General features: G+C 43.8%; 1 protein-coding gene across 1 annotated transcript; it reads left to right on the forward strand.

Annotated features, from left to right (window-relative positions):
• Positions 1–26: 26 nt before the first annotated feature.
• On the forward strand, positions 27–3,600 carry atm (ATM serine/threonine kinase; the record flags this gene model as incomplete). Its single annotated transcript, XM_024805030.2, has 8 exons — positions 27–152; positions 253–402; positions 503–668; positions 1,020–1,106; positions 1,218–1,332; positions 2,595–2,658; positions 2,752–2,894; positions 2,980–3,600. Coding segments are annotated over 8 exons (1,035 nt in total), but the record flags the coding sequence as incomplete, so codon positions are not given.
• Between the last annotated feature and the right edge of the window lie 9,670 nt (positions 3,601–13,270).

The raw sequence follows: 13,270 nt of genomic DNA on the forward strand, positions 1-13,270 counted from the left end.
ACCTGTGAGTGATTTTAGTGTTTTAATGCAAACAGGGTCAGGACGACCTGCGACAGGACGCAGTGATGCAGCAGGTCTTCGGCATGTGCTCCATGCTGCTGCAGCGCAATACAGACACACGCAAGAGGAAGCTCAACATCAGACGATACAAGGTTCCCCGATAGACGCACATCTGTGGCACTGCTTCACATTTGCTTTCATCTCTTTTTCCCTTCGTTGCTTAAAAAAAATTTGTCATATACTTGATTCCAGGTGGTGCCTTTCTCACAGCGCAGTGGCGTGTTAGAGTGGTGCTCTGGGACGGTGCCCATCGGGGAGTTTCTGGTGGAGCCCAATAAAGGAGCTCACAAACGCTTCCGACCCCAAGATTGGGCCAGCCTAGCCTGCCGGAGGAAGATGTTGGTATGGCGATGCTGACAGGAAAACACTTGCAACATGGCAACACATGCTTGCTATGGGTTCAGAACTCACAGCTGTAGTTTTTGTTGGGCTGTCACTGCAGGACGCTCAGAGACTTGCATTCGACGAGAAGCTGCAGGCCTACAACGAGGTGTGCACGAAGTTCAGGCCGGTCTTTAGGTATTTCTGCATGGAACGGTTCCTGGATCCCGCAGTGTGGATGGAGAAGCGGCTGGCTTACACTCGCAGTGTGGCCACCTCCTCTATAGGTACACCGTCTCACAGAGTAAAGCTCATTATGTACTGTAAATACAAGATGCCACAAACTGAAGGGCGACATATAATTGATGTGACTTGAAACTAAAGTGTTGGTGTTGATTATTATTAAGGTGATTCATGGATCCCGGTTTGCTTTGTACATAAAACACCACCTTTCACCTCAGCGTGTCAACATTTTGTTGTCAGTTGATGTCCAGAGTTGAAAGAAAACATTTATCAGTCATGACACAGAATTAAAAAATATACATTAAATATACACACAACGAGATTTCATATTATCTCCAAACGACGATCCAGTAATTGTAAAAACAAACCTTCTGTTTTCTGTTTTGTGTCCACAGTTGGCTACATCGTGGGTCTGGGTGACAGACACATCCAGAACATACTGATCGACGAACAGACTGCAGAACTGGTGCACATCGATTTAGGTATTCTTACACCAAGAAGGTCACTCTTTGTTTCAGAAAATGTTTTTATTCCTCCAGTGTGGATGCCCCTTTTTCTTCACTGTGTGTGTTTTTGTTGTTGATGTTTTAAAGGTGTGGCCTTTGAGCAAGGCAAGATCCTCCCCACCCCTGAGACTGTCCCCTTCAGACTCTCCAGAGACATTGTGGACGGTATGGGCATCACTGGAGTGGAGGGAGTTTTCAGGAGGTTAGCTCACGATTATGCTCAGATGTTGCTCTTATTTGTCAGCAGTGGTCTGGGACCTTCAGGCCCTTTTATACTCATACATGGAAAACTGGAAGTAAAGACTCTGTGACAGAGCACGGCAGGCAACATGACAAATTTGAATCAGACATGAAAATATAAACTGAAGTGGAGGTGGGTTGCAAAGTGGCTTGCAGTAAAAATCGACCCCCTGTCAATTCTGAGGTTTTACAGGACATAATAAAAAAATGATCTGATCCTTTTATTGCATGAGTAGCTAATCACCATTGATTGATGAGTTTCCTTCACGATTAATAAAGTTTTATAATTTGAAATAGCATATTACATTGTGTCATTAAACAAACTTCCTCATTAATCTTTTCTCAGACCACAGATTAAGATTCATGTTGGGAAATCTGTTGCTATTTAGACATTTTAAACATTTAGCACTATAAAGATCTCGAAAAGCTCATCCACGCCTTTGTAACGTCGAGGCTAGACTATTGTAATTCACTTTATTGTGGTCTCCACTCTTCCCTTTTACAGAGATTACAGACAGTTCAGAATGCTGCAGCTCGCATTCTAACCAAAACCAGCAAGTTTGCCCACATTACTCCTGTCCTTGCCGATCTGCACTGGGTGCCTGTCAAATATCGTATTCAATTTAAAATTTTGTTGTTTACTTTTAAAATTACTAACAACACTGCACCCAGCTACCTTAAGGACCTTTTAAACCCTTATGCTCCTGCTAGGGCTTTAAGGTCATCGTCACAGTTACTGCTGGCTCAGCCCAGATCTCGACTTAAGACTAGAGGTGATCGATCGTTTGCTCTTGTTGCACCTGTGCTGTGGAACAATCTCCCGATTGGCATCCGGGCATCTGATTCTATTCATTCTTTTAAATCACAGCTTAAAACATATCTTTTTAAACTTGCCTTCTCCACCTTTTAATTGCTGGTTTGTTTGTTTGTTTGTTTGGCTGCTGTGACCTATTGACCTCTTGTATTAATTCCCTCCTATCTTTCTATTGGTGTCTTTTATTATGGTGGTACAGCTTTTATCTTGCTATTACCCATGTGCTGTAGTCATTCTTATTGGTAGCTTTTATCTATGAACATAACTCGTTATTTTTATTTATCCTTTATCAATGTTTGAACCTTTTATTGTTTTATGTAAAGCACTTTGGTATGCCCAAGGCTTTTAAATGTGCTCTATAAATAAAGATTGTTGTTGTTGTTGTTGTTGAACCCTGCTTTCCCTTTCAGATGCTGTGAGAAGACGATGGAGGTGATGAGAAGTTCTCAAGAAGCTCTGTTGACTATTGTGGAGGTAAAATCATGCTCTAAATATTATGTTTTATTCCATAACTTCATATTAAGGAGTGCTTTTGTAAGTTTCTGTGTCTTTGTGCGTTTTAAATAGGTGCTGCTGTATGACCCTTTGTTTGACTGGACCATGAACCCCCTGAAAGCTTTTTACCTGCAGCATGACGAGCAGCAGGAGCTCAACGCAACGCTAAGCTCCACTATGGGGGGAGATGACATAGACAACAGCCGTAAATCCAGGTAATCAAGGAGAGAAGTGTCAGAATCGGAGCTGGCGAGGTTTTGTGTGTGTGTGTTCAGGCTCTTCCCCTCATATTCTTTCCAGCAGTGACAGTCAGAGCTTCAACAAGGTGGCGGAGCGGGTGCTGCTGCGGCTGCAGGAGAAGCTCAAGGGAGTGGAAGAGGGAACGGTGCTCAGCGTGGGAGGACAGGTCAACCTGCTCATCCAGCAAGCCATGGACCCCAAAAACCTTAGCAGACTTTTCCCAGGATGGCAGGCCTGGGTGTAGACTGGAAAAAAGTGATATCAGGGAAAAAGTGCAAAAAAAAAAAAAAAGAAGTTTATTTTGGTTGAAAAAAAGAGAGGTGGGAATTTTCATTCCTTTTTGTACGACTCTAATAAAACTGACTCAACAGATCAACATTAGGAATCAAGCCAAATCACAAAAATTATTAAAAAAGACCAAATAAATGTGTGTGTGTGTGTGTGTGTGTTTGGAAGGCTGACATGTTTGCTGTGCATGTTTTATGTTTCACCCAGATGAATGTGAATGTTGCTAAGTGACTGTATGAATGTGAAGTACCATTTAAAGCCTTCTCCAGGCGTCATTTCATGTCTGTTCTTTATTATCAGGTAAAATGTTTTTGTTCTTTTCCTGTGCATTGAATATAAGGCTGCTTTGTCAAATGAGTACTGTATCATTAAATAAATAAAAAAGCAGTCAATCCAAAAGCATGCTGGCCTGATTAATGCATTTCATTTTCACTTTAAAATATCCTCTCCATATTTTCTTGTCGCTCAGCCACTGCATCACTGAAACACGCTGTGTCTACCTGCCTATACATCATGTTTTCAGTACCTTTCCACTGCACACTCGGCGTTACAGTACTCACTCACTGCTCTGACACTTAAGCAGATAACACCTGTGTCATGTTTAGACTCGCCAACTCGTCATTGTCTTTGCTGTGTGCTCAGGAGGGAAACAAACTGATGCTGTGTGAAGTGTAGGCGTGACAGTTTTCATACAAACTCTTTATTTGATCGCATCCATGTGAGAATGAGCAGAGCGGAGCCTGGGAGGAGATGCCGGAGGTGCTGGCAGTGATGTGGATGAGATTATCTGAGTGAAAGATTGCTGCTGGAGTTATCACAGGGGGATTTTATTTCAATTTTTTCAAAATACAGATGATTAAACAGAAAATGACCACCAATCCGGTGAGTCTGCATTTAATCAGCCTTGAGAAGAAGACCTGCTTTCAATTTATTTTAAGTATTGTAACTTTACAAAAACACTGTTGCTCTGCCAAAAGTATCTGGACGCTTGTCCTCACTTCATCCGTGAATATGAGAAGATGAAACTTCCTGCGCTCGCCGAATCAGATGTTCAACCCCAGTATGTTCACAATGTGGCGCTGAAGCCTCCACCTGAGAGCAGTCCCTCCATCCCCAAGCACAAAGGTATTTGAGTGTCTTTTAATACAGTTTGAATACTTTACACGACTGTACAGATACCAGGCACGTCATTTGGACACTGCTTGTAACAAAAAGTCTCATTAGAAACTGTTCTGTGTATAAAATGTAATCGTGAAGCTGGGTGTGAGTGGGTTTCCAGTCACGGTGAGTGCTCTTCTGTCAGATTTCAAACACAGGTGCATCAAGTTCACTGTTGCTGCTGTCATCTCCTTGCTGCTGCTGCTGCTGCTGGTGGCTGGAGTCCTCCTTGCCTATTACTGTAAGTGAAGGATTTATTTAGTGAACTGAGTCAACATTAGTGAGATTGGAAGACTGATTTTTTTTTTCTGGTTCCTGTCTTCAATTCCAGTTTCTTCATCCTGTATTCATGGGATTAAATGTGGAGATGGGAACCGCAAGTGGGAGTCCCAGTGGTGTGATGGGGTTACAGACTGTCCCGCAGGGCAGGACGAAGCTAACTGTGGTAAGCAGCTTCATGGTGGGAAGAAAAAGCTTCTCTGTCCTCCACCTTTAGATTTGTTCAATAAAGCTGAATGAAACACACTGATAAGAACCTGGTTTACAAAAAAGAAAAACTTGGAAAACAACAAATGAAATGTGGACTTTTTGGGGGGGAAGTTTAATGCTTTCCCATTCTCGCACTGACAAGATTTCATTTCGGAGCCTGTTTTGTTGCATTTTTTGTTTCATAGCGCACAAAATATTTGCAAAGGGGGACAGGTCTGGACTGCAAGTGGGTCCATTTTTCATCTGGACTACTGGCACCTTGCATTGTCTTGCAGAAATGAACAAAACTAAGGACATCTCTGGAAAAGACATCTTCTCCATGGAAGTGTTATGCTGCCCTAAAAGCTGAATATATTATTAAGCCCTAATGAGACCTTCACATATGTGTAAATTACCCACACTGTGTGCTCTAGTGCCCCATGCAATCATCCATTCTGTTTATTAGGCAGCAGATGAAGTTTCTCTGGGATTTCCAAAAAAATGGAAATTCCCCCCCAAAATCCTCTAAAACCATACTTCTTCACAGAGTTGTGAAGCTCTGTTTACACCCAATGGTGCTGCTGACCTGTTCCCAGGTAGCCTCATTAGTTGTTATCTTGATGCACGCTCAATAAAAGAAGGTGAGAGAATCCCAGAAAGTTAACTCTGTTCATCTGGATTTCCAATCTTTGAAAACAAGGTCAGAGTTTATACAACGGAACAGTTTGATGCTTTTATAGGTTTGTTTTTTCTGGAATCATCCATATTCCTCATGATGAGATAATGAGATAATATGTAGACTGAAGCATTTATCTTTCCTTGTTAACTGCCAGTCCTTTGTGTGCTTCACTCTCAACTGGCTGCCTCTTCACCCACTTTCCACTTGTGACAAAATGCCAAGTCATCGCTTGTGTTTGCTGTTTGTGCTCAGTGAGGCTGCACGGCTCCAGTTTCCTGCTTCAGATCTACTCGACTCAGAGTAAAGCCTGAAAATCTGTTGGTTCTCATGGCTGGACCGAGGAGAAGGGCAGAGCGAGCTGCCAGAGCATCGGATACATCAGGTGAGATGCTCAGCTAGTTCAGCCCGAGATGAAACAAAAGCTGCTCTGTGAACGATTTTCAAGCGATGCTCAATTTTTTTTTTTACAATTTGTGCTTTGACAGGGGCACGTATTTTAAATCAGGCCAGCAAAGGGCTGATGCTAATGATGGATTCTTACTAGTGAAGTCTAACTTCAACCCTCAGGCATCCATACTGCAACAACTTGCCCTACAGTGAGTGAGCTGGTAATGATAAACCTGTGTCAAAATGCTAATATTGATATGATATTAACCTGATCTCATTCCAAATGTCTTTTTTCCTCCAATCCTTAGAAGTACATGTCCTAACAACATGGTGTTGACATTGCACTGTACTAGTATGTCTTTATACTTTCTTAGAAATGAACCAAATCACAACAACAATTACCTCAAGGTGCTTTATATTATAAGGTAAACCCCCTGGAAACAAACCACCAACCTTTCACCTGGCAAGTGAATTACAAGCACATAAAGGTTTATTCCTGTTAAAAGGGAGTTTTTCCTTCCCACTGTCACCATGTGCTGGATCACAGAAAGCGGTGTGTTAGCTGAGGTTTCTTTCTAATAGCGTAGGGCATAGGTGTCAAACTCTGGCCCGCGGGCCAAATTTGGCCCGCAGCCTAATTACATTTGGCCCGCGAAGCCATACCAAATTACTATTAGAGCTGGCCTGCTGGTATTACACAGCTAATATATATATTGTTTAGTATTAAGCTTTGCTTGTTCCATATTCAGTTTTTCAGCAAAACCTGTTTGAGTCCATAAGAAAAGATTCATTCTTATATCTGGAGGAAGTTTTTTTTTCATATAAATGTTAGCCCGCGACTTTGTTCCAGTTTTGAATTTTGGCCCACTGTGTATTTGAGTTTGACACCCCTGGTGTAGGGTCTCTACAATATCAAACCTCAGTGAGAGCGACAGTGGGAACGAAGAACTCACTGTTAGCAGGAAGAAACCTCTGGCAGAACAAGGCTCAGTTTGGGGATAAGGCGAAAGAGAAGAGAGCAGAGAGAGACAAGACAGGCAAAGTATAGTGAGAACCAAAAGTTGCTAATTACTAATGATTTAATGTAGTAGTGGAGTGCATCCAGCATATCAAAAAGAACATTTCAAGCCTAAGCAGGAGGTTGTCTGTCTCCTGAATCCAATCTGGGAGTTGTTTCCATAGTTGAGGATAGCTGAAGGCTCTTCCTTGCAATCACACTGGTTTTTTTCAGTGTGTTGTTGAGTTTTGTCTCTCTGAAAGCCTGTAGCTGTAGAATGCTCTAACAGCAGCCTCCTTTTTCAGATTGTGGAAGCAGGGTGAACTCCAGCAAGGCTTCTGCAGGACAGCTGGCCTCCCTTGGGGCTGTGCCCTGGCAAGTCAGCCTCCAGGTTGCCAGCTCTCACCGCTGTGGAGGAGCCATCGTCTCCCCCTACTGGATAGTCACCGCCGCTCAGTGTGTGACCTGGTGAGTCCTCCACCTTCACCTTCACCACCCTTCAGCAACCGTGGTTTGATCCAGCTTTAATCAAATCTCTGCTGGTCACCCCCCACCTTTGCAGGGCCACCAGTCCTGCAGACTGGGCAGTATGCTGGGATAGTGGACCCATTAGGCCCTCTGTTTAACCCTGCTTACTCGGTGCGTCGCATTATAACTCATGAGAGCTACAACAGCCAGACCCTGAAAAATGACATTGCTCTTATGAGGCTCTCCCAACCTTTGGACATAACAGGTGCTTATGATGAGCCCCTTCATTACATTATTTTAATCACCTTTTAGTTAATTGAAGTTATTAATTATTATTTAATATGGACTGAGATGTGGTGACTGCGGAGATCATTTGAGTTCAGTGAACTCACTGCCATGTTCAAGAAACCAGTCTTTTATATTGCGGCCCACATACAGCCCACTTTCATCTTATCTGATTTCTGTAAGTTTAAAAATTTTACCTACACATTTAATAAATGAGAGACCCTAATATAGGACAAAAAAAAGGGTGATTTCAACATTATTTCTCAGTTTTTCTTACATGGTGAAGAAATGCTGCTTTAGTAAACTAAAACAATCTGTCAGCATGGGTTTAAATTGTAAGAATAAATGTATAAAGTTACAGAAATCAATTAGTTAATTACTTTGGTGTACTGTTTTTTATTAAAGCTGTAGAACTTGTGAAAATACAGTTAAAATTCCCACATTTATGTCCTCCTTTTCCCAACGCCATCCAGCAGGCCGGATTGAGGTCAATGCTGGACCAAATCTGGTCCCTGGGCCTCATGTTTAATACCCCTGGTTTAAAGGAAAATATCTGAACCTGCTATTTGAATGTTGGCTCACATCAGACCATGCAACATTTCTACTGCCTGATTTTGTTGAGCAGGTGCAAACTGTAGCCTCAGTTTCCTGTCAATAGCTGACCGTGTGACCCTCTGCTGCTGTAGCCCGTCTGCTTCAAGGTTCGATGTGCTGCACATTCAGAGATGCTCTTCTGCATAATTTGATTGTAACGAGTAATATGAGTTAACTCTCGTGTGCAAAGTCCCTTAAATCACCTATTAAATCCCCATTCTCCATTCAGTTCAAACTTCAGCACCCTGTCACGTTTGCATGCCTAAATGCATTGGGTTGCTGTCATATGACCCATATACATCACATGATTCAGATATTTGCTTTAAGAATCAGCTGAAATGTGTACCTAATAAAGTGGCCAATGAGTCTGTTTAGCTTCTTTATAGTAGTTTTATCTTGATATCTCTGTTTTGCCAGATTGTATATTATGTTATTGTGCTTGTGTTTATATTCATTCTACTTTTAGGCTGTTTCTAATCTTGAGTTGCTGCATTCCCACTTTGGGATAAGTAAAGTATATCTTATCTTGTCTTATACAGATTTACAGCCACAGATTTACTGCATAAATCTAAGCTGGACTCAGCAAAGTTAATCCCATATTAACATGTTTTAATCAGTTGTCTTTCCCCCCCAGTTCCTTAATCTCAACCAGAAGTCTTAATAACCAGGCATTGTTAGCCAGTCATGGCACCATATATTTTAGGATAAGGCGTTTTTGTTAAAAGTGCATCCATAGAAGTTTTAAATAACTTTTGTTGAGACCTGTTGACATTTTGGAAGATGCACATCCTCAGTGGATGCATTTGGCACTGTTACTTCAGTAAGCGTTACATTTAGCAAACTAGCAAGCTGTCAGCTGAGTATAACCCTCTGTGTGAATAAGCTGTTCACACAGTGGCAGTCTGTGTACAGAGAGGCTGTAAGAGTGCACACATTGACACCATTGTTAACAGCAGCAGCTCGTCCTGTGTTAAACACGTTACAGCAGAGATGTTTACTCCTTGGTAGGCTTCAGGAACATCGGACCTGTGCCTCCCAAACGTGGGCCTGAAAGTCACTGCTCATCACAAGTGCTGGATAACACGATTTGGTCACAGAGCAAATGGTGAGGCAGCTGTAGTTAGTGAATCAGTATTGGTGCTCATTGCCGCCTACTACCACTAGATGGCATCAAAGTCCTGCACTCATTGTCAAGTGATTGAACGTAGAGGAGAGTGTGTGAGCGTTATTTTATATATTAATTTATGTTTTTTTTTTTTTTTGACAGACTCTGTCTTTCCATACCTGATGGAGGCTCAGGTGTCTCTCATAGATGCTGCAGAGTGCAACAGTTTCATCGCCTACACGAACAGGATATCCCAGGATATGATAATCAGTTTAGCTGTGTAGTGTCCTTGAGTGTCAGAGGTCCACAGTGTGACCCACCTCGAGGTTACAATGCTTCAGTTTTAGTGGGAATGGAGTCTCTGAATGCAGACTCAGAACAATGCGCTCCAATAGTGTTTGCAGTTCAGCCAGTCCAAACAGACCGTCGCATAAAAGCAGTTTTTGTTCATCAAAGAATCCAAAACATTTTCATGCTCTTATGTAACTGCTTTTGCGGCGCTCTCAAACAAGTCCAGCACTATGTTCTGTGTGCAGCAACCGTTTTAAATAAACTGTTAGTTTTTGTGCCTGGTAACAATCCACTTATACAGTCAGCAGTGAATGTACAGTTAGAGCCCAGAGGAGGCAGCTGACTATTATATCCCCTTTTATTTGGATGATTTAGAGCTTTTTCACTGACCTCAGAAATCCATGAAAGACCTAAAACTGTCCTCAAAAGTCCTCATGTAGCCTCTCAAAGTCACTGTAAGTTAGTATTGCCCTTTGTTTGTTCCTGAACTGTGTCTCAGGCTGACGGCGGCGGCCCTCTGGTGTCCCTGATGGATGGAGTATGGTGGCTCATAGGTGACAGCATTTGGGGGGAACAGCACGCTGGGCAGGATGCACCGGGTGTTTACGGCAACGTCGCATACTTCCCGGACTGGATCCACCGTCAGATGAAGGTTCATTCGTTTTGAGATTTTGTAATGGCACTCATGAACAGGCAAAGTGTAAAATATAAAGAAAGATTAGACTTTGATTAAAAGTCAAATTTAACTTCGCTCTGTGTGATTTCATGCACTTTATGTACCTTTTGATTTAATCTCTTTGGAGGACCAGATGTTATAAGAAGGTTTACCCATCTGGTGCTCTGAGTTGTACAGCTTGACCTGGAGGCTGGATGTAATGATAAACACCGTATGTCTGAATCACAGCAGGGCCTTGACGCCAAGTTAGGATATTAATATGAGTGTTGTGTGTGATTAATCGTATTTGTTCGAGTGTTTGACAAGCCAAAAGGTTAATCCGTGCCCTGACATTATTATGTTTCATTGTCTTTGGTATCCTTCGCCTTTATCATCCGCAGAGGATTACAAAGCTTTTTTTTTTCTTGTAAAGAAGGAACAAAAATGCAAACAAAGTACTGTGCAAAAGTCTTGATCCTCTCCTCATTTCTTCATATTTTGCTTCCAAAGTGTGAGCATACTTTCTTGTCTTTCCTACTTTTTATAAAGTGGTCTTGATCAATAGTTCTCCAGGTCTTCTGAAGGTTTTTAAAGGTTTTTCTTTGGACATTGGCTGCTTTTTCACTCATTTAGACTCCATTACTTGTACTTGATCATTTTCAGAGCAATGTTTTTATTTTGTTAAGCCACTGAAGACTGAGTTGTGAATCATATAAGCTTAAAAACAGCACCTAGCTAAAAGAGACAAAAGAGTGGGGTGGTCGGATGGGTCACCCTGGGCGTCGGTGGTGCTGCAGCCATGGGCTGTATGGGCCTGCGCCTCCCTGCCCTTGGTGGTCAGCGAGGAAGCTGGCTCCTCCCCCCTCCACACACGCAGGGGCTTGGGATGCAGGTGTGTCACTGAGGTGCAGGGGAGGCCCTCCTTCTCTCCCCCCTCATGGCTGCCTGTACCTTAGTTTTCCTCCACAGTTTAGACTCTCTCATTACTTTCATTCTCATGACACATACATATAGGGCCTTCGGGGTGGGCACACTGAACAGCGTCCAGAGTCTGTTCATTCAGCCTCACCTCTGGTGTCGGTGCCCACTTCTCAATTTTAAATTGCATGTAGACACCGAAGGTCTTGGGGAGGGTTACACAGTAAATATCTATGTTTCAGGTCAGGTCTTAGACTCCACCTCTCTCTCTCAGAACATGTCAGGCTCCCCCAGGTGTGGGGCCTATTTCCCGGCCACACTCCCTGCCAGTGGCTGGTGGTTCTCAGTATCTGGGGCTGGGTTCTTGGGTGTGTACTGGCTCATTTATCTGAATTTCACAGCCCTCAGTCTATAAACAACCCCACACACTTCCTTTTTTTCCACTTCATTCACCTCTCATTAGCACATCGGGATATGCCCAACCCGGAAGTCCCCTCTGAGGCCTTCCCCCAAACAGCAGCCTCAATTCATGCTCGTGCAATCTGCAATTATCTACTAGAAATACCAAACCTACATGAGGATGTGGTCTCAGCTAGTGAATGGGCTGGAGTAAAGCAACTAAATGACTGAACTTTAATCACCAAAAATCGCGAAGGCTCTTTAAAGCCACTTTCCGCCCCACAACCATTTCAATAGCTATCAAAATTACCAAGCACACCTTGAGTCATGAAACTTGTGTACTACTTTACTCTCAGAAACAGTCAGAGAGACTAAACTAGCAACAGGTCCCTCTGCAAATGATGAGCTCGTATTGTCTGTTTGGGACTCTGGGGCCTCCGTGTTTGGTCTTGGCCCGGTCCCTCCTTCCTGGGCCCCCTGCCGCCCGCCCGGATCTGGTGGTGTGTTTCTGTGGCTGTCGGGGGCCAGCCCTTGAGGGGGGGGGGGGGGTACTGTCATGGTCCTGCGACCATGACTCAGTGACTTTATGTTTATGTTCTTTATTGTTATTACTTTCATTATTATTCATGGCTGTTTTGGGATGGTTTGTGTTTGGGATTTTAGACACTGGGTTCTGGGTTTGTGCTCCCTCTGTTGGTCCCTGGTGTTAGTGTTCCCCTGTCTCGTCAGGTTAATCAGGTCCAGCTGTTTCCCCCACCTGTGTGTGATTTCCCAGTGTCTCTTTGTGTACTTATAGTGTGTGATTTCCTCTGCTCCTCGTTGCGTCGTCTGTGTTCATCCTCTGTGTTCATACCTGGTGTAATCCCCTGCGTGCTCTCCCTGCTGTTCTCCCTTCATGTTCAGGTTTGCCACTCCCTTTGTGTAGTTTCTCCCAGTTTAGTTCGTCCTTAGTTCTGTTTGCCATCTCCACTTTATGTTCAGTATTGTCAATAAATCACCTTCACATCTGAGTAAGTGCTGCATCTGAGTCCTCCTTTCCACTCTTCACACGACCGCTGCCCCAGACCGTGACAGTACGACGCGACCACAAGATGGACCCAGCAGCGCTTAATCCGTCCAGGGAGCTACGGGAGACGCTCATTGATGCCACACAGGAGCTGATCGACCTGTGGCTGGAAAGCCCGGGTGGCACGTCCCAGCGCGCTATAGAGAGGCGGCTACAGCGTCTGGTGACCGGTCTCCCATGGCTGCTGGACTCGCTCTGTTCGTGGGAGCGGGAGTTTCTCCTTTTGGACCTTGGACTTCACCCCCCGTCTGCATTCACTTTCGAGCAGCCCGATGCGGTGAGTCAGTGGGATGCATTGCTTTCCCCAGTTTCCGGGACTTTGTTTTCTGGGGCTATTCAGAGCGGGATGGGAGACTGTATGGATCGCTTACCTACCTTCGTGGTAACGGATCCTTCCCAAGTGGGCGTGTACAAACCCGCTGCAAAACTGACAGACTGTGCCTCTGCCGCTCCTTCTGAGCCAGGACTTTATTGCCATTCTCCAGCTCAGTTCTGTGTCCAACCACAAGCTTCCCAGTCTGTAGCTCAACCATTAGCCTCCCTTAAGCCACAATTTTCACACTGTTTTTCCACCGCTGTTTCTGAGCAGGGAG

The sequence above is a fragment of the Maylandia zebra genome, linkage group LG14, assembly GCF_041146795.1.
Source record: "Maylandia zebra isolate NMK-2024a linkage group LG14, Mzebra_GT3a, whole genome shotgun sequence".
Lineage (NCBI taxonomy): Eukaryota > Metazoa > Chordata > Actinopteri > Cichliformes > Cichlidae > Maylandia > Maylandia zebra.